This window comes from Nerophis lumbriciformis, linkage group LG09 (genome assembly GCF_033978685.3).
Source record: "Nerophis lumbriciformis linkage group LG09, RoL_Nlum_v2.1, whole genome shotgun sequence".
Taxonomy (NCBI): domain Eukaryota; kingdom Metazoa; phylum Chordata; class Actinopteri; order Syngnathiformes; family Syngnathidae; genus Nerophis; species Nerophis lumbriciformis.
In genome coordinates, this window is record NC_084556.2 from 18,392,583 (window position 1) to 18,414,032 (window position 21,450).

The window sequence follows — 21,450 nt, forward strand, 5'->3', positions numbered from 1 at the left end:
TTAGAGGCAGTACACCCACGGACGTCAGCATTCAAAATTGTCACTTTAAAGATCTGGTACTAACGTGTATTCTTATTTAGGTGTCCATATTGAAGAAGAGGAACAAGAGGAGGTGGTGGATTATTCTCTCCGAGGACGACTGTTCCGTTTACTGGAAAGGGTGAAAAAAATCCGCCAGAAAAAGGTTGTAGAGGAGCCTGAACCTCAGGAAGATAAAAAACCATGTGAGATTTTTATTATGCCAACTGTTTAAAACATATTATTCCAACAGTATTATTACTTTATGCTTTACATTATTTTGTCCCCAGCCACCCTCCAGGAGCTGATTTCCCATACTATGATCCATTGGGCTCAGGAGTCTTTTATTCAGAACCCGGAGCTTGTTCGTATGATGTTCAGCCTCCTCCACAGGCAATATGACGGACTGGGGGAGCTCATACGTGCCCTCCCCAAGGCTTACACCATCAATGCAGTCTCCATCCAGGACACAATGGACCTGCTGGAGTGCTTGGGTCAGATACGTTCCCTTCTTATAGTCCAGATGGGTCCGGAAGAAGAAAGGCTCATGATTCAAAGCATTGGGTGATCAAACAATTCTGATCCTTCATATATTTTTACTATTTCAAATCAGTGAACTCATTAATTTTTTGCATGAACATTCACCTTTAGGAATATTATGAGCAACAAAGTTTTCTATCAGCACCCAAACTTGATGAGAGCTCTGGGCATGCATGAAACGGTCATGGAGGTCATGGTCAATGTACTAGGCGGGGGAGACTCAAAGGTACGTATATTTTATATCCTTTGCATGTCTGAATATACTCAAAACTACTTTTTATTTGCTTTTCTTTTCACAGGAGATCAGGTTTCCCCGTGTGGTGACAAACTGTTGTCGCTTTCTGTGCTATTTCTGTCGCATCAGTCGCCAGAATCAGCGCTCTATGTTCGATCATCTCAGCTATCTGCTGCAGAACAGTGGCATCGGCCTTGGTGATTGTATTTCCCATGATGATTTATTTGCCTTAAGACAGGATGTTTTTAAAACTGAATATTATGCGATGTTCTGCAGGGATGCGAGGCTCCACCCCCTTGGATGTAGCCGCAGCCTCATGTATCGACAACAATGAACTTGCGTTGGCTCTACAAGAACAAGATCTAGAAATGGTAAAAGGCAACCGATATTTACTAATATGTCAGACTTGGCCGTATAGTATTTGATTGAAGTGATGTCTTTCAAGGTAGTGAAGTATTTAGCTGGATGTGGACTTCAGAGCTGCCCAATGCTCCTCTCCAAAGGTTACCCTGACATCGGCTGGAATCCATGCGGAGGAGAGAAATACCTTGATTTTCTTCGTTTCGCTGTATTTGTCAATGGTCTGTTTTGTATTTTACTCTATAATGTATTACTTTTGTACCTTTTTTAAACACCAACTCATGTCCCACAGGAGAGAGCGTAGAAGAGAATGCCAACGTAGTCGTGCGCCTCCTCATCCGAAGGCCAGAATGCTTTGGTCCAGCCCTCAGAGGGGAAGGTGGTAACGGTCTCTTGGCTGCCATTGAAGAGGCCATCAAAATATCAGAGGATCCTGCAAGGGATGGTCCCAGTGTTAAAAAAGACAGGCGCTTTCCCATGTAAGATTCCACTGGTTGTGTTGAAAGAAGCAACATTCCATAATCACTCGTTAAGCTGCAGTCTTTTATTTGTAGGTTTGGAGGGGAGGAGCAACATGAAGAGAACAGAGTGCACCTTGGAAATGCCATCATGTCTTTCTACTCGGCCCTTATTGATTTGCTGGGGCGTTGTGCCCCAGAGATGCATGTAAGTAACTTCTCAAACAGCTAAGACGAAAAGGAAACGTTACTGAGTGACCAAGATGGTGTCTCTTGCAGTTGATCCAGGCTGGAAAAGGTGAGGCCCTGAGGATCCGAGCAATCCTAAGGTCTCTGGTCCCTCTTGAAGATTTGGTGGGGGTCATCAGCCTTCCTGTTCAGATTCCATCTTTTGGGAAAGGTAACAGTGATTGCTCTCTTCTACTTTTATCCAGCCTATTTGGATAGTCTGTGGTTGTGATGTGATGTATTATATATCATTATACTCTACTGATACAGTTTAGTTAGGGTTTATATATTTTTTCTATGGCCTTTTGGCCATGTGATTCCATCTTTTTATTTCTATGTTGGATTACGTCACTTCATAAAAGCAGGTTTATCTGATTGATGGCTATATGTAATGTGGTATTTATTTTATGTCTTACTTAGACAACAGCATCATAGAACCAAAGATGTCAGCCAGTTTTGTACCAGATCACAAGGCTCCAATGGTCCTGTTCCTCGACAGAGTTTATGGTATTGATAATCAGGATTTCCTCCTCCATGTGCTGGAGGTGGGATTCTTACCAGACATGAGGGCTGCTGCCTCTCTTGACACAGTGAGATTTAACATACAACAATGTCCTCCATAACTGTTTTTTTATACTTTCATAATATTTTTTGTTTTTGTGTTGTGTTTTCGGTCCACTAGGCTGCCTTCAGCACCACAGAGATGGCCCTAGCTCTGAACCGTTATCTGTGCTCTGCTGTGCTGCCACTCATCACCAAGTGTGCACCACTCTTTGCAGGCAGCGATCACCGAGCTATAATGATTGACTCCATGTTGCACACAATCTACCGGCTGTCTCGTGGACGGGCCTTTACAAAGGCCCAAAGAGACATCATTGAGGAGTGCCTTATGGCTTTGTGCAAGTGAGAAAACTCAAGACAAACTTATGATGGCATTTCAGATTTTCTGTTTCTTAGTATGATGTTATCTGCGGTTATCTTCGCTGCAGACATCTCCGCCCATCTATGCTTCAACATTTGCTACGACGACTGGTGTTTGATGTGCCCATTCTTAATGAGTTTGCCAAAATGCCACTGAAAGTAAGTGAATCTTTAGAACTCTAGAAAAAAAATTCTAATCATAATCTTGTCTCTTGACTCTTGAGTCAATAATCCTAAAAACTCTAAAAGTATATTGAGGCATCACTCTTTCAATGGAAAAACTAAATATTTGTCTCATTCTGGATGGGTAAGCTATTTTTGTCTTAGCCCAAACATGGGTCTGACAGGACTTCATCCATAAGAATTTTGAAAATCAAAAAAGTAAGGATGTCATACTATAGCAGTGCCAGAAGAAAAAATATTTGCACTTACAAAGCATTTGACCAGATTCCTGTGATGTGATCTCTGTGATGTTATTTGCACAGCATAAGGGTAGTTATAAAATGCTTTGATGTATTAAGCAGTATCCTTCATGAATTACTTGTTATATTTTCAGCATTACGTAGCAGTCACACTATTTGTAATGGAACTGCAATTTGTTTTTCCTGTGTCCTGCAGCTGTTGACCAACCACTATGAACGTTGTTGGAAATATTACTGCCTCCCTAATGGTTGGGCCAATTTTGGTGTTTCATCAGAGGAAGAGCTGCACCTGACCCGCAAACTGTTCTGGGGCATCTTTGAGTCCCTTGCACACAAAGTACTGTAATGAAGAAACAGTTCTTAATCTCATAGTGTGTGCAGAGTAATGTTGTGTTTTTGTGATTTTCAGAAATTCGATGCAGAGATTTTTAAAATCTCTATGCCATGTATTTGTGCCATCGCCGGCGCCATTCCCCCGGATTACGTAGACGCCAGCTATTCTTCCAAAACAGAAAAGAAGGCATCAGTGGATGCAGAGGGAAACTTTGATCCTAAACCAGTAGAGACCACAAAGTGAGCACAGAAGGATGTTTTTCACTTTTCTCTTTTTACTCTCATTATATAACTTTCAAATGAACCAAAAATGTAATTGTGTCAAACAGCACCATAATCCCGGAAAGACTGGATGCCTTTATCAACAAATATGCTGAATATACACATGATAAATGGGCTTTTGAAAAGGTAAAACTTGTATTTATTACTGTAAATAATTGGATTATGTAGCGCATTTATATAAATGTGTTTTCGTTAGGTAATTTAATAGCAAGCATATATCCACTCACTCGCTACAAAGTAGTTACACTTGCACAATCTAAAGAATTCCCAAACAAGATTTGTTTTTAAAAGTTCTGCCTCGGTGTTCCAGATCCAGAATAACTGGTCATATGGTGAAGTCCTAGATGAAAATGCGAAAACTCACCCCATGCTTAGACCATACAAGACATTCTCAGAGAAGGTATGGGTCCATTTACGTTATTTTGTATATTTGTATTTCTGACAAACTGAGACTGTTGCTTGCAGGACAAGGAGATCTACCGTTGGCCCATTAAGGAATCCGTCAAAGCCATGCTGGCATGGGAGTGGACCTTAGACAAAGCAAGAGAGGAAGAAGAATCAGAAAAGAAGAAGGCGGCGTCACGGAAAATCTCACAGACGGCTCAGGTATACAGCAGTAGGATACTTTAATGACATCACCATAGTTATATGTTGATAATACAGGACAATTATTCCATTAAAGGCAACCTACGACCCAAGTCATGGTTACAGTCCACAGCCTATTGACATCGCACACATGGCCCTCTCAAGAGACTTGCAGGTATTTTGAACTTCTAATCTATGTATTATATAATACCATATGGTCTATATTAATATGATTTGTTCTGTCCAGTCAATGGCGGAGCAGCTGGCAGAAAATTACCATAACACCTGGGGTAGGAAGAAGAAGCTTGAGCTACAAGCCAAAGGTACAACATTTATCAAAATAAGGTTCTACTTTCTTTTTTTTCTTTTTTTGGCTTTCTTCAATGGTATTTTTTCGATTCTATGCAGGTGGTGGGACACATCCTCTCCTGGTTCCATATGACACCCTGACTGCAAAAGAAAAGGCACGAGACAGAGAGAAGGCCTATGAGCTGCTCAAATTCCTGCAGCTAAATGGATATGCGGTCACAAGGTAGCAGTACATGCGTACACAACAGAGAATTTAGCAGAGTACAATTATATATGTTTTATATTTACTTGTATATGGTTTATAGAAACAATCTGTATTCCTCTGGCAAAATATCCTCAGATAGCCTTTCTATTTAGATGGCAAACCATGATTAGAGCGCTGGAGATTACCTTTTGTCTGATCACACTGTGTGCAATATAGACACGCATGGTTATGCAATTGTTATTACAGTGATAGAACAGGTCACATAATTTTGACAGGACAAAAGAAAAATCTTTTTAGGCTCATATTGGACCTCCTAATTTTTAGAAAATACCAACTGAATTAAAATACTACACAGCCACAATACATTGCTATTACTGTACTGACGCAAAAATAAGACGACCCTGAATATTATATGATCCCTCTTTTCGAGACTTGTTTTTGACAAGACAAAATAAAAAACATTTTAAAACTCATCTTTCGAATAACAGTCATTTACCAGCTGGTAGATATCAGATTTAAAGGAGAACTTACCTTTTTTTTTTTTTAGAGTTTTGCCTATTGTTCACAATCCTAATGAGAGAAAAGAAGACAAAACAGGTTTTTTTTTTGCATTTTAATTTGTGACACCCATTTGCTGCATTTTGCAAGCGTTTTCATCATCTTAAGGATTCTAAAAAAAGACGTGTGTTTTTGTCCCTCATAAAGATTGTGAGCGATAGGCAAAATAAAATAAAAAATGCAGTTCCCCTTTAACAGTTGTTTGATGGATCTTCTTCACTGATCATCATTATCTTATAACATCATATTTCCTCCTCTGTTGTTCGTTAACTTGCACAACATTTGAGACACCTCTACTGAGTGTCTGTGTTGCAGCTACATCGCTTCAAGTCAAGTGACAGGAAGAAAAGCTCTGACTCACTTATGAAGAAGTTATTTGGCACCCCCTGTTCTTTTGCATGTATAAATCTTTATATGTCAAATATAAGACAGCCTGTCTTTTTGAGGAAAATATATAGTCATTTTACATGACATTATATTAACAGAGTAGTAGTCACGCTTAGAAAAGATTGGCTGAGGAGTTGAGTAACTGTATAGAAATAGAAAAAATTACTTCGGTTTTCCCCAAACCTGTATGTTTTATTTCTCATCAGGGGCCTGAAAGACATGGAATCTGACATTTCTTCCATAGAGAAAAGATTTGCTTACGGCTTCCTGCAGAAGCTGCTGAAATGGATGGAAATTGCCCAGGAGTTTATCGCTCATCTCGGTACTGAGAGGCAAAGATTCAGAATAGATTGTCTAGCATGCAATGCAGTGGTCATAGTCTAGGTGAATGTATTTATTTGACAGTTCCTTTACAATGTGTGTTCCAGAGGCTGTAGTAAGCAGTGGACGGGTAGAAAAGTCTCCTCATGAACAGGAAATTAAATTCTTTGCAAAGGTTTGACTAATGTTTACTGTGATCTTGTCTTGATTTACCAGCTTAACTAAATGTGAGAGACCTACTCTTTCAGATCCTGATGCCTCTGATTAACCAGTATTTCAAAAATCACTGCCTCTACTTCTTGTCCACGCCTGCTAAAGTCCTGGGTAGTGGTGGCCATTCGTCCAATAAGGAAAAAGAGATGATTGCAAGGTGAAGGTTCTTTTACTACACACGTCTTATGTATTCTTTACATTTCCACTCTTTCACATTTCATCATCGTTCCGTGTTTATGCGTATTCTTTCCCTTCTCTTGCATTTGTTTTCTGTGTTCCTTTCCTTCTATTCCTTAGTATCTTCTGTAAAATGTCCTCTCTGGTGAGACACAGAGTTTCTCTCTTTGGTAAGCTGATGGTTTCCCCCCCCACAAACCTGAAACGGCGGTGTAAAATCTCTTAATATAGAATTATACGTGTATGTGCAGGAACGGACGCAGCAGCCATTGTTAACTGTCTTCACATTCTGGCCCGATCATTGGATGCAAGGTTAAGTAAATATAAGTACATGCATTCGATGCAATTGATTTGTTTTCTTTAACATTCTTTGTTTGTATTTAGAACCGTAATGAAGTCCGGCCCTGAGATTGTTAAAGCTGGCTTGAGGTCATTCTTTGAGAGTGCTGCTGATGATATTGAAAAGATGGTGGAGAACCTAAAACTGGGCAAAGTGTCAAAAGGCAATCAGGTACTAGATACACAAAGGTAGTGAGACACACCTCATGATTGATACATTAATCATTCGGGTTGGACTGAATTTGTTTTGTATCATACCAAGACTATTTGTAAAATTTGGTCAATGATTTCAGTTTCCATAAAGATATCAACTATTATTGTGTGATTCTGCAAAACTTTTAAATTTTTACTTGAATGGCAAAGAAATGGCAAAGAATTGTTGCCTATACATAATGTATAATACCGTTTATGAATTGGATTTCATACAACTTTTCCTGACAGCAAGTGAAAGGCGTTTCCCAGAACATCAACTACACAACCATTGCTTTGCTCCCAGTGCTCACTTCCCTGTTTGATCACATCGCCCAGCACCAGTTTGGAGATGATGTCATCTGTGAGTTCATTTACATGATAATTTCAAATGTGTCCCTTCAACATTACTGTACATCGCTGGCGTCTGTTGCTTGCACACAGTGGATGACCTGCAGATGTCGTGCTATCGCATCATGTGTAGCATCTACTCCCTTGGGACCGTCAAGAATCCACATGTTGAGAGGTACCAGCTAGACTGCATGCGTTTCATTTTAAAACCTTGAAAGACTTGACTTTACCCTTGATATTTACAGACAGAGGCCAGCTCTTGGAGAGTGTTTGGCTCATCTGGCAGCAGCTATGCCAGTGGCCTACTTGGAGCCCCATCTAAATGAATTCAACGCTTTCTCTGTCTACACCACAAAGACCCCAAGAGAAAGAGCTAGTAAGTTTTCTCAACCGGTGCGAAGGTTTTATGTGAAATTGAAGAAAAAAAACTGAGTTAAAAAACACTTTCCTCTCCATTGAAAGTTTTGGGCCTCCCTAATGAAGTCCAGGAGCTTTGTCCAGATATACCAGAGCTGGATTCCCTTCTGAAAGAGATTGGAGACTTGGCAGAGTCGGGGGCCCGCTATACAGAAATGCCTCATGTAATTGAGATAACTTTACCCATGCTGTGTAACTATTTGCCCCGCTGGTGGGAACGAGGATCTGAGAACTTCCTTGAGCTGGAAGGTCAACTCTGTACTGCGGTTACATCAGAACACCTCAATCAGTTGCTTGGCAGCATTATGAAAATTGTCGTCAACAACCTGGGTATTGATGAAGCCTCCTGGATGAAGAGGTTGGCTGGTGAGCAAGTTTTTACTTTATTGATGTGCCAGACAAACGCAGTATTGGAAAGGTTGCTCATAGATGTGAGATGACTCCATTTCTCCCTTTTCCTAGTGTTTTCACAACCCATTGTGAGCCGGGCCAAACCTGAGATGCTCAAATCTCATTTCATTCCAACGATGGAGAAGCTGAAAAAGCGTACATCAAAGGTAGTGGCAGAGGAAGACCATTTGCGAATGGAGGGCAAATCAGAGGGTGACGAGGAAGACGGCACTATTCGAGATGAGTTTGCTGTCCTCTGCCGAGACCTGTATGCTCTGTACCCGCTTCTCATCCGCTATGTGGACAATAACAGGTACCTGAGTGAGACATTCACAGATACTAAAGATGTCGTGATCCTAATCTTGGGATTGGATCGCGGACCGATATTTGCCTTTTTATCAATCGGTGGATTAGCTGTGTCCCAGTGTTTTTATGACTAAAGATTGTACTCATGTGAACGATTCCTTCAAAAACGATGCACACTCAGGGAGACAGAATTACATTCCTGCATTTCTTGTGACACACATGCAGGAGTTGCATGAGTTTCAGGGGGATGCATGTCTTGCCAGAAAACTGTCGTGAATTTGAGAGAAAGCTGCAAAGAACGCGTCATCTATCCACAGAGTGTAGCCACCAAGATACCAATCCTCACCGCCATGGTGGAAAAGAAACTAAGTTTCTTTCAAACATCATTATCGCTGGAGGACCAGAGGAAAAGGAATGGCTAAGCATTTTACAAACACACTGAGCAGGATGACACAAGAAGCTAAGGCTTCAATGTAAAAAAGTTGATGATCGATCCATATGTTGATTCTATCGATAACTAAGTAAGTAAGTCTTTAGGTACAGGAAGGCTTAGAGGAAAAAACCCAAATGATTCAAATGGAAGCCAATTGTGGTTTTGCTTTGTTTAGTTATTGTGATAAAATTATGTAGCATTCAATACCACACATTTAATACACATTTAATACATCATCTGATTTACAACAATACTAGCAAATTTTTAATATTATAGGATACGCATTGTAAAATGTGTTTTTGTGTTTATTTTAGTTACCGGTACTTAGTTTGAAATATTTTAAGTTCAAGAATTCATCATCATAGTATCCAATCAGGACTCAAAACCTGATTTTATCTGAGGCCAAAAAATCAGATGGGGATGAGGCCAAAAATGTTGATTGTGACATCCCTAAGAGATACACAAGTCTTGCACAAGCTGGACCCTGTCGTAAGAATTTATTCACATTCACTAAAGAAATTAAGGAAAATGTATGACTTCATGATCAATTGAAGTAATGTAATGTTGTCACAGGGCGAGATGGCTGACTTGCCCGGACCCCGACGCTGAGGAGCTGTTCCGCATGGTTGGAGAGGTCTTCATATTCTGGTCTAAATCTCACGTGAGTGCACACAATTAGCGTTAGATAATATACCATAAATGCTTTACTTATAGTATGGTCTGGGTGTTTATGTGCTAGACCTGCAAAGAGGAAAAGTTCCATTAATTGGAAAGACATTATTTCTGAAACTCTTTCGATGAGAAAGTATAAAGGAAAACGTTTTTGTTGACTACATGGACATTTATCAACAAGTATCCTGCACAACACAGTAACAGCAGAACAAATGTTTTAATTCAATAACTTGCGGTTAATTGGGTTGTTTGAAACATTAACAGTAGTAACTATTTATGTGGATGTGTTACTGTACGTTCAGTATGCTTGTGCTCTCTGACGCCACTGCAGAACTTCAAGCGAGAGGAGCAGAACTTTGTGGTGATGAATGAGATCAATAACATGTCATTCCTCACTGCTGACAGCAAGAGTAAAATGAGCAAGGTGAGTACTTGGACATGAACGGTGAGGCTGCTACAATGTTTATCCATTATTTCTCGTACAGATTTGAACAAATATGTATATGTATTTTCCGCGGCAATATTTGAACAGCATATTAGTCCAGTTGTACATACTTTACTATAAATCATGACCAGATAATTGTACAGATTTTTAAATATGTCTACATATTATATCGCAGGTTGCTTTATTATTATTATTATTATATTTCATTGTTATTGGTTTAGTTTGTGAATATCCCCTACTGCTGTTTTTTCTGAAGGTTTGATGGAACGATTTACAAGCGAAGCAGCTATGTTAACAATATTCTCTCTTTGACTGTCCCTTTTTGTCCTCATCTGTTGGGTTGCGGCTGGGTATTCCAGGGCGGGGACTCAGAGGTTAGACCTTGTTCTTGCACGACCGCTGTGCTGACCGCATGGCACCTCACTTTGGGGGAGCTTTTCATCAACCTCCCCAGCACACTGGCACATCTGATCCTCAACATGTCCTAATGCATACACACAAATATATACTGTATACTTGCAATATATGGACAGACAGTATTGAGACACACTTCTTATTACCGGTAATTAATCAGTCCCTGTTTGGACTTTACCCTGAGTAGTTGCATTTGTTACAGCCATTTTGTCCTTAAAGGCATGCTTGGATTAGTTAGGTGCAGAAGAACTTAATGTTCTTCTGAATAAATTGACAAAAAAAATCTCACAACATGCTCCAAAATATTGTGAAGTCTTTCTAGAAGAGTGGAACATACATGTTCCTCCATGTAGTTGTAATGGACTCATGTCCCAATACATCTGTTCATATAGTAGACTTAGATGCACGTATAGAGTAACATGCACATTGCATACCGACAGGCATGGCCTGACACGCCTTAAGTCATGAAACTTTTCCAGCACAGGCAGCTGTGTCCACTTTGTCAGTTGAGATATTGTCATCGCTATAAATACTAACTTATTTGTATTAATAGACTGTGCAAATCCTTGACAAAACAGCTAAGGTTTGGTTCTGTTTACAGCATGTATAGCCTGTAAACTGATACACTATGGCTGTATGATAGAAAAACATGCACACTACTTTCTTAGAGGATCACCGGACATCGGGCAGTCCTTGCTCGGTCCTGCCAGTGTGTGAGGGGGGGAGTCTGGAGACGTTTGATGAAAGTACTGAGCTGTAGAGTTGGGCTCATGGCACTGGACTTTGCACCAAGCCCACAGTGGCAGTGAGAGCACAGTGCCATCATGCTGTCAGTTTGCTCTCTGTTGATCTTAGTTAAGTTGGAGTCTTCTAGAATGTCTCTTGTTTCCTTTTCTATTGGGTGGGTTGACTTGTAGCTAGTGTAATGCAGCTTTCGACGGGGATGTTAGCCTTCTCTGTGCTCTTTCTTCTCTCCTCCCTGGAAATGCCATGAGGCCTCATGGTTTAGTTTCCCATCAACTCCTTCCAGTATGCAAACCCACTAACACACTTGAGGCTTAACATGACTGAGGCCTTTCCCCATTGAGACAGCTTTAGGGCTGCCATGTTAGAATGCGCTCCAAGTGTTCATGGGTTTAACCAATACATTAATTCACACTTAATGTCTAAATCCCTTTGCAGCTTTTTTTCCTTGAAACTATTCTTCCATAACACACTTGCATCATGAAAAAAAGTCAAGACATAGCTGATACACTTACAGTACAGTATAATATACTGTATCTAAGGCACATTTTTATTGTTTAAAGATGACAATATTAAGCAAATGATAAAGTGTATAAAAGATTGAACTTTCTCAACATTAGGTAAACTTGTACAAAGCTGTGTCAAAAATATCTGCCCCCACAACATTAAAGGGGACCTATTATGTTTTATAATCTGCATTTAAAAATTACTAATTGATGTCCACATAATATGTGTTGGATATGCTTTGATGCAAAATTTTGCGTAAAATTTCCTCTACAGTCACTTTTATAACCCGTTTTTTGAGTCTGTCTGCAAGATGTTCGATTCTGGAGGCTTTCATAGATTGCAAATAAAACCATGGCCCATCCTCTCCAAAAGTATCTTTTGAAAATGTACTGTATAAATATATATCTTGAAACTGTCACCATTTCGATACATAGTCAAAAATAAACTTCATAAACATTACACAGAATCACCTGGACACAACATAAGGTACACCTGCACACTCACATTCAGATTCCAACTAGCATTAAAAAAAAGTTGCTTTTAGCAGCATTTATGTCACTTGATTTCGCTCGTCGGCATTATTGTACGCATGAGGCGATTAGATGAAAATAATACTTTTTTTCTACCTTTTTTTGTGTTCCTCGCAGACTGAAGCAGAGAGGGAGGACTCCCCTTCTCTGACTTAAACCTTTACTTAATGTCTAAATAAGTATATCCACCTGGCTCTGACGTCACAAAGTAGCCAGACTGCAATACCGCGTGAAAAGAGGCATCCAAATCTCTTTGCAATCTTACGCCAAAATGCATGAACCCTATGATGTGACGCTTTGGAATTGTTTAACACGAACATTCAACAATGTGAGAACATTAAGAAATCACAAAAGAAGAAATTCACCATAGGTCCTCTTTAATAATGGATTGTAAGACAGAAATAAATAAATGACATTGTTCAAAAGATGTATAGGTATTGAAGTGAATCAGTCCTATATGATTGCAAGCCCCAAACACCACAATGAAAATGAAGTAAATGCCCATTTTCATTTTAATAGGGCAAAACTAAGGCTATATGTGCACTCACATTCTTACAATGGACTTTGGACTAATTAGTTTTACTATATATGTTCCTTATTAATATGGTTCCTAAGATAGTTTGAACTTCTAAGTATATATTCTATAATGAGAAGTTCCCTGACAATTCTAGATAACATACAGTGCATACTGTAACCCAAATTAAATTGTGCTTTTTATAATCTTACATGCATTTGCACATAAATTGAGATCCCAGAAAAAGCATTATTCAAAAGGCCTTAATACAGAAACAGGAAAGGAGTGCAGGAGACAAGCACAGGGACAAGTTGTGTTTTATTAACAGCCAGCAACTACTTACAAAGTAACCAAATTCATTGTGTTACCATATAGTCACCTTCAACTTCTTCCATTTTCTACAGCAATTGCCATGCAGGGAATGCTTAATCATTGTCATTCTGCTCACCATTTGCTGAATGTGTTATTTACTAATACTTTCATTGCATGCTTTGTCAAACCATTTTTACAGCTCAAAATTCTTTTAATTCTCACTGTTGTTCAGCTCCACTTTCACAAAGCCAGCTATACCCTCACGTTGTCCCCACACTTTTATCACACCCTGTACTTACCACACTGAGCTCAGAGAAATGTGTTTTTTGTTTTGTTGAGTCATATTTAGTCAGCTCCATTTTGACAATACAACATTTAATCTCTTCCTGGGTTTGTCTGGCTATTTGTAGGGTAACGTTATTTTGTAATAAACAGTCTTCAGCTTTGAATATCATTCAGCAAAAGAAACAATCACCTAGTAATGGAGGTCATTTATTGACTCTGGCGTGTTTGGTACCCAGTAGTGTCATCTGTAAAACGTTATGAGATACTGTGAATACTTGCCTATACTTTTTGTCAGGGTGGGGGCTCGGATGCAGAGCGTACCAAAAAGAAGAAACGGGGGGATCGCTACTCGGTGCAGACTTCTCTCATTGTGGCGGCTTTGAAGAAGATGCTCCCCATAGGCCTCAACATGTGCTCTCCTGCCGACCAGGAGCTCATCAACCTGGCCAAGATCCGATACTCATTGGTAAATTCACTCCCAGCAATGTATACAAACAACAATTAATAGTTTTTTTTACCCTTCAGAGGGACACTGATGAGGAAGTGAGAGAGTTCCTGCAGAACAATCTTCACCTGCAGGGAAAGGTCTATTTCCATGATGCGCATTGCAAGAGTGTGGAGTCGGGATCAATCAGGGTTCTCAAACTTATGTCTCCCTGTGCTGTGGACAGGTGGACAACCCATCCATGCGATGGCAGATGGCCCTCTACAAAGAAATGGCGGGAAAGGCTGAGGATGCTGATTCGCCAGAAAAAGTGGTCAAGAGAGTGCAGGAGGTCTCCGCCGTCCTCTATCATCTTGAAGTGGTGCGCAGCCATTCCTTACTCACATCCAAACTCATTTTAGCAAGTTGTCAGATGTTATTTTCACGGCTTTAATTCATTTACAGACTGAGCACCCATTTAAATCCAAGAAGATGGTGTGGCATAAATTGTTGTCGAAGCAGAGACGCAGGGCTGTTGTTGCTTGCTTCAGAATGACACCACTGTACAACATCCCAAGGTAATCACTACTCTCACTTGCCCTAACATAGTGTACTAATAAACCGAATACTATAGCTGTCAAAATAAACAAGTTAACTCATGTGATTATTCACAAAAAAATTGCGCATTAATCATGTACAGAATAATCATGTAATTTATTTTGACCATACAAGCCCTTTTATCTTAACTGCTACATGGTCAGTGATCAGATCAATGCATACAACTGGTGTGCTCACTAGCAGATTTCACTCCTAAATACAGCCGGATTGAACTTTAGGTAAAACTGTTAACAAGTTTTGTGCAAATAAATGACATGCATTCAAGTAAAATATTTTAAAACATTCCTGAATGATATTCTGACAATAGAATAGCATTTGTGTACAGATATTAGGGTTATTTCTTAAGCTATTTTCAATTATGCAAGCGAGTACTCACCTTTTATTAATCATGATTAATCCAAATTCCAAATGTGATTAATCTGATTTAAAAAAATTATTATTTGACAGCCCCACTAAAAACATGAAGTACAATTTTTGGATCAAAATAATTGTTGTTTTATTTCGAACATGCATGTAAGGATCATATCTGACATTCATATATACACATTTTATGTCTGAAGAGGAGTAGGAAGAGGTGGATCTTATTTAATCTTACCCCTTCTTCTGGGGCGGAGTGACTCAGCGGGTCCAGAAACTTGTTCCTATTTCAATTTCAGCACCTGCCATCCTAGTCGCTGCCTGTGTCCTTGGGCAAGACAGTTCACCCACCCAGCTCCCACTGCCAGCCACACTGGTATAAATATAGCTTACCACCACTAAGGTTGAATGTATGTGTTTCCCAATGTAAAGTCCTTTGAGACAATTGTGAAAAAGCATAGTATGAATATAAATTATTTATTGTACATATCACATCAGTCAACACATTTATTGGTTACAATACATTTATTGGTGAATAATAAAACGGATCAGGTTAAATACTTCTTCCTACTCCTTTTTGGACATGTTGAATTGTGTAAATGTGATTCCATTGTAACTGTCAGACTAAGGGTTTAGGCAGGAAGGAGAATGGATCCCAAAATGCAGAGCAGAGGCCAGAGTGGACTGGTAAAGTGTATTTATTACAAAGTTCAGAGATGTAACAAAAAAATACGATGCAAGTGAAACAAAAAGGAAACAAACTTGCACTGCGAAAAAAGGCCGAATGGGCTAATGGAACTGCAGGGAAGCGCTGGAAAAAGCAAGAGGGAACGGGAGTGCATGTGGCTGTGAATAACAACAGACAAACAATAAACCCACAACTCAACTGCAGCAGGAGAGGTGATTAAAAAGGAACGCTGATGAGAATCACCTGCCGCAGCTCCAGTAGCCCCGCCCAGCCCAGGGGGCATCAGTTTCTAGGGGGAAACAGAAGTAAATGAAGGGAACCAAAATAAAAGGTGCAAAGACCAGTGTCACAGAGTGTGACAGTAACCTTAATTAATTCACATAGTTTGAGAATTGTTTTTTTCTTTTTTTTTTAATTGACATCCAGCATCAGACATTCCTATCCATTACATCATATTCACATAAATCATATATCTATTGTCTGCCCTAAATGTCAAAATATTTTTGTTTATATCCCACCCATACCACCCACCCCCCGCCCCAAAAAAGAAAGAAACAACAACAAAAAACAAGTAATATCTACAAATACATCGATTAAATAGACAAGGAAAAAAAGAAAATAAATAATACATTAATAATAATAATAATCAGAAACAAAATAAAATATAAACAGATACATATATATATATATATATATATATATATATATATATATATATATATATATATATATATATATATATATATATATATATATATATATATATATATACATATATATATACATACATACATATACACAAATGGGGAGTAATCCCTTTTTTTTCTTTTTTTTTGCAGTACAATCACTAGTTCGAAAAATTAAAGTCAGGTTTATGGGGCGTGACATAGTTGACCCAATTTTCCCAGTATGAAGTACATTTCTCCAATTTATAATTAATAAAGGCAGTTATCTTCTCCATTTTATATATGTCCATTGTTGTTTCCATCCATTGCTTCAAAGTTGGGCTCTCCTGGGATATCCATTTCCTAGTAATGATCTTTTTACAAGCCACCAGTAGGATATTCATTAAGTGTTTATCTTTCTTCAGCCAGTCCTGAGGTACATGTCCAAAAAACAAAGTTTTACTTTCGAGGGGTATTTCACGTTTGAAAATATCCTGTAGAGCTTGGTGTATCTCTTTCCAATAGTCCTTCATGGTGGAGCAGTCCCAGAAAACATGGTAGTGATTTGCATTTGAATTCCCACAATTTCTCCAGCAGGCAGGGGAGTTGTTATCATAGTGAGACTTCTGAGAAGGTGTAATAAAAAATCTGATCATATTTTTCCAGCCAAACTTCCTCCACTTGGGTGAGCTGGTACAAGTCCATTGATATTTCCATATTATTGTCCATTCTTCCTCAGATATAGGTATCCCTCCTTCCTTCTCTCATTTTGTTTTAATATATGAAGTTGAATGATTTCATATTCAACAGACCCTTATACAAGCATGAAACAGTTCTATCAATAATTTCTGAATTGTAGGCGTTTGTAAACAGTTCAATCAAACATATACTCTTCTTTGTGACACTTTTCACCTTCATATTAACAAAATGCCGCACCTGCAAATATCGATAAAAGTCTTGGTTTTCTAATATATATGTTCTTTTAATAGTTTCAAAACTAAGCATTTTTTTTATCTTTCATTACAGTACATAAAGCTGTTATACCCTTAGATATCCAGTCCTTAAATCTTGAGTCTAATTTATTAGGTGTAAACTCTGTATCATAGGCACACCATTTAAGAACTGCAATATCATTCTCGAGTTTGTATTCCTTTATAATCATTTTCCACACTTTAAGGGTCCATTTCACCCATGGGTTATCAATGTTATTTATGTGGGTTTGTAAATTGTTATCCGCCAGGATTGCTTGTATGGGGATGGAGGGCATTTCTTCTTCAATAATTTTCCATTGAGCAATGTATGACGGGTTGCACCAGCATATCACTGCTCTCATCTGGGCTGCAAAATAGTAATATCGGAGGCAAGGTAAACCCCATCCTCCTTTTTGTTTGACCAATTGTAAAGTTTTGAGACGAACTCTTGGCCTTTTACTTTGCCATATATACCTTGATAGCATTTTGTCCCATTCATTGAATTGGTTTTGGTTAATCTCTATTGGCAGGGTTTGAAATAAGTACAGCAGTCTTGGCAGTACATTCATTTTAATGGAATCAATTTTAGAACTAAGGCTAAAAAAAAAAAGAATTAAGTTCCATCTTGCTATGTCATCTTTTATTTCTTTATATATGGGTAGATAATTGTATTCTGATAATTTTGTTAGATCTTTTGGCAAATTAATGCCCAGGTATTTAAAAGACCCTGTTTGCCATATCAGAGGGTAACTACTTCTGATTTTCCCTGGTGGGTTATAATTATATGAGAGTAGATGGGTTTTACCTATATTAATTTTATATCCTGATAGTTGACCATACAGTTCAAATGATTGCATTTAGGGAGCGAGTATGTTGGGTGTCCGAGGTAAACCAAAATGTCATCCGCATAGCAGGCCAATTTTTACCCTCTTCCTTTAATCATGATTCCTTTAATATCTTCATAGTCTGAAATTTTAAGAAAGGTAAGGATTTAACAATACTGTATGCTTATTTAGCGGTGGTGTAAAATTACACTAACTAGAGTTGTTTTTATTTTTGCCTCTCGTTCAGCTAAATTGCATGTAACATTCAACACATCTCTTCCAATTTCCAATGTCAAATATATAACACTGTTCCAACACCAAAATACATGGGGCCTGATTTGCTAAGATCCACACACCACGCGGTGAACAGCGTGTGCAATCTATAAAATAATGTGTACTATTAGTGGGCGCATGCAATTTACTATCACTGCGTGTGCAATTGAAAAGTGATGGAGACCGCCCTATTAAATGTACTATATGGAGACACTCTCATTTATTGCACATTCATGTTACGCTTTTACCTGTGCCGTTTTGCTATGTTTTCAAACATGCAGGAGACATGTGCTACTGTTTATGTGCATTTTTGCAGCAGTAGTGCGTCTATATTGAAACTGTAGGTGCATGGGAGCTGAGGCTGCACTTGGTCCGCACAATACGCAAATATGCAAACTTCAGGAATTTTTTTAATATAAGATATATATTAATAATATGTATTATACGTGAAAAAAAACTGATGTCATTAAAAAATACTAAAGAACAACAAAACGCATTAATTTAATTTGTTTTAATCACCCCTTTAAGTCCTCTAACAACTATGAAATTATAAAATGAAGTAGCTGAATGGATGATGTGTTTGGATGAATAGTTTTTATTTCTGACCGTCCAAAGTGTGCTATCAAGTTTGCGCGTGTTTTAATTTACGCAAACGTTCAGTAAATCAGGCCCATAATGTACTCCTCCATACACTCACATATCTCATGCTATGAACAAAATGATGTTCCATAAGTGTATTAAACAGGTTTACTCTGCACATATTTTTTGCTTCAAATAGTGAGTCAGATAGCTGTATGTAGCTATGAAATGCAAACTTCAGACCTTACAAAATAAATATATTTTTTGTCATTGCAGGCACAGAGCTTCCAACATGTTCCTTGAAGGATACAAGCGCAATTGGCTTCACTCCGAGGGTTATTCATTTGAAGACAGAATGATAGATGACTTGTCTGTGAGTGTCAACAAATTGTCACAAAACATTTTTTTTGTTTTTTGTTTTGTTTTTTTATGTTCACTGTGCTGTGCTCTTCCTCGTGTATTGCAGAAAGCAATGGAGCAAGAAGAAGGAGACGAAGAGGAGGAGAAAGAAACAAAACCAGATCCACTCCACCAGCTTATTCTGCATTTTAGTCGCACTGCTCTCACAGAAAAAAGGTCTTAGCAGCTGTGGTAAAAATATATCAAAGCGTATTTCAATAGGGCATTAATTTTCTTCTGTTGTCTTCTCATTTTAGTAAACTTGATACAGATCATCTTTATATGGCATATGCAGACATTATGGCAAAGGTGAGTTTCAGTGTGAGTTGAGGTTTTAATAGCACAAGATTATATTGACATATCTTTACCTTTCTCCTGGATATTTTAGAGTTGCCATGTTGGTGAGGAAGAAGAAGGGGAAGAGGAAATGTTGGAAGATGCTGAGGATGAGATGTCCTTTGAGGTGCGACAGTCGGAACTGGTAATGGGCGGCGAGGGGCTGGGGACCAGGAACACAGCGGAGCGGTAGCTCTCGACGCATTGAGTGGCCTCATCATCACGACATTATTTCACTGTCATCGTCACTCTCTCTGTCTCTGCTATACATCTTTGTCCATCCCTGTTGATTTGTTGTGCTTCATTCATTTTGAGTTGCTTTATCAGGACTACATAAGCCCCAATCCTGATGTGTGTTCGGTGTTAATAGCAGTATTTTATATGTAGAATGGTTAGCACCATAGTTTTTGAATTGCATAATAAATGCCAAAAAACAAGAAAAAAAAAAAAAAATGTACTTGCAGTTGAACACCACTTTTATCTGGATTGGGTCTAATTAGACGTCCCAAAAATAATGTAAAAGTTGCACCAATCTAATCATACTAATAATTAAAAAATCTAAAGTTACATCATCAGCCTTGTGAACTAAAATGGCTACTTTCAATTCTTGCAAGGGTAAATTCACTTTATACTCTTGCATTTCTCTGCAGCATCTGGAGATGAACAATTTAACCTATATCATATATAAAAGGACATATGTCAATAAATGTTGATCAGTAATAAAATAGACATCAGAATGTGCAGGGAAAATGTTATCACTTTAAATCAGGGGTGTCAAACTGGCTTTTATTGAGGACCGTCGCAATTATGGCAACCCTCAAAGGGCCGCTTGTAACAGTGATATTTTATGTATATAAACATATAATAGCTTCATTACACAATTTTCATCAAATTATTTTGATTGTTATTAGTGCAGTCAAATTATATGTTTTTTAAATCAGATTAATCACACTTTTGAATTTGGATTAATCATGATTAATCACATGGCTACGCCATGCTTGCATAAGTGTACCGGTAATTTAAATTAACTTAAAAAAGACCCTTAATTTTTGGACACAAATGCAATTTTTTAGAAAATCATACAGGAATATTCTTTTAGATGTTTTACTTGAATGCACGTCATTTAATTACTCAAACCTTGGTAACGGTTTTAGCTAAAGCACTGTTGGGGTGTATTTTGAAGTGAAATATGTCACATAGCACACCAGTTTGAGTCTCTTCACTCATCTTTGCACTGACGTATGCCTTGACTGACCTTATAACAACCCATGCCGCAGTTAAGGTAAAGGAGATTGTACAGTCAAAATAAATGGCGTGATTAATATGCGTGTATACATGATTAATGCGATATTTTTTTGTGATTAACCACGTGAGTTACATTATTATTTTTGACAGCTTTAATTATAATATATTTAAAGCAGATCATTGAATAACTTGAACTGAAATTGTATGTCAATGATAACCCAAATTATCATGCATTTTGTTGCATGGTAATATTAAAGTGTAGAACATATGCAATTGCATGCGTACATTTTTCTGTCAAAATTGAAAGAAAAATACATTTGGCCAGAAAGTGCTTTATTGTTTCCAGCCTTTGCAGGCCACATAAATGATGTGGCGGGCCAGCTCTGGCGCCGCTGCCTTGAGTTTGACACCTTTGCTTTAAATGATTGTGCTTAAACACTAACTCAATGTCATTGCTATCCTGTTCACCTATCTCTCTCTCGTTCCATGGCTCCATGTAATTCCTGCCAACTTCGTTACCTCCATCTTTATTAACTGAATGCTGCTGATCAGTGTCTCCCCTTTTCCCCACTCACATAGTCTACTGACAGACTACAGCGCAGAAGCCTGTAAAGAGCTACACTTTTATGCACATATTTAAGATACGCAGCATACAGAAGTGGAATCAGATA

The 21,450-nt window shown here is 38.4% G+C and overlaps 1 protein-coding gene across 1 annotated transcript in view; it reads left to right on the forward strand.

Annotated features, from left to right (window-relative positions):
- Window positions 1–21,450, forward strand: part of LOC133607620 (ryanodine receptor 1-like) — a 68,048-nt gene that overhangs the window by 26,713 nt on the left and 19,885 nt on the right. Inside the window, exons 39-79 of the mRNA XM_061962428.2 lie at window positions 81–224; window positions 309–582; window positions 670–784; window positions 858–990; window positions 1,070–1,164; window positions 1,239–1,374; window positions 1,446–1,632; window positions 1,708–1,819; window positions 1,891–2,011; window positions 2,260–2,429; window positions 2,522–2,742; window positions 2,829–2,919; window positions 3,379–3,519; window positions 3,592–3,755; window positions 3,845–3,923; window positions 4,108–4,197; window positions 4,263–4,403; window positions 4,480–4,557; window positions 4,630–4,705; window positions 4,791–4,914; window positions 6,048–6,163; window positions 6,270–6,337; window positions 6,411–6,532; window positions 6,673–6,722; window positions 6,804–6,864; window positions 6,937–7,063; window positions 7,333–7,444; window positions 7,525–7,606; window positions 7,677–7,807; window positions 7,894–8,214; window positions 8,311–8,551; window positions 9,551–9,638; window positions 9,981–10,073; window positions 13,696–13,866; window positions 13,926–13,985; window positions 14,072–14,206; window positions 14,290–14,402; window positions 19,076–19,172; window positions 19,266–19,375; window positions 19,456–19,507; window positions 19,587–19,661. Coding sequence (XP_061818412.1) covers window positions 81–224; window positions 309–582; window positions 670–784; window positions 858–990; window positions 1,070–1,164; window positions 1,239–1,374; window positions 1,446–1,632; window positions 1,708–1,819; window positions 1,891–2,011; window positions 2,260–2,429; window positions 2,522–2,742; window positions 2,829–2,919; window positions 3,379–3,519; window positions 3,592–3,755; window positions 3,845–3,923; window positions 4,108–4,197; window positions 4,263–4,403; window positions 4,480–4,557; window positions 4,630–4,705; window positions 4,791–4,914; window positions 6,048–6,163; window positions 6,270–6,337; window positions 6,411–6,532; window positions 6,673–6,722; window positions 6,804–6,864; window positions 6,937–7,063; window positions 7,333–7,444; window positions 7,525–7,606; window positions 7,677–7,807; window positions 7,894–8,214; window positions 8,311–8,551; window positions 9,551–9,638; window positions 9,981–10,073; window positions 13,696–13,866; window positions 13,926–13,985; window positions 14,072–14,206; window positions 14,290–14,402; window positions 19,076–19,172; window positions 19,266–19,375; window positions 19,456–19,507; window positions 19,587–19,661 — 5,117 coding nt within the window. The remainder of the gene's footprint in view (window positions 1–80; window positions 225–308; window positions 583–669; window positions 785–857; window positions 991–1,069; window positions 1,165–1,238; window positions 1,375–1,445; window positions 1,633–1,707; window positions 1,820–1,890; window positions 2,012–2,259; window positions 2,430–2,521; window positions 2,743–2,828; window positions 2,920–3,378; window positions 3,520–3,591; window positions 3,756–3,844; window positions 3,924–4,107; window positions 4,198–4,262; window positions 4,404–4,479; window positions 4,558–4,629; window positions 4,706–4,790; window positions 4,915–6,047; window positions 6,164–6,269; window positions 6,338–6,410; window positions 6,533–6,672; window positions 6,723–6,803; window positions 6,865–6,936; window positions 7,064–7,332; window positions 7,445–7,524; window positions 7,607–7,676; window positions 7,808–7,893; window positions 8,215–8,310; window positions 8,552–9,550; window positions 9,639–9,980; window positions 10,074–13,695; window positions 13,867–13,925; window positions 13,986–14,071; window positions 14,207–14,289; window positions 14,403–19,075; window positions 19,173–19,265; window positions 19,376–19,455; window positions 19,508–19,586; window positions 19,662–21,450) is intronic.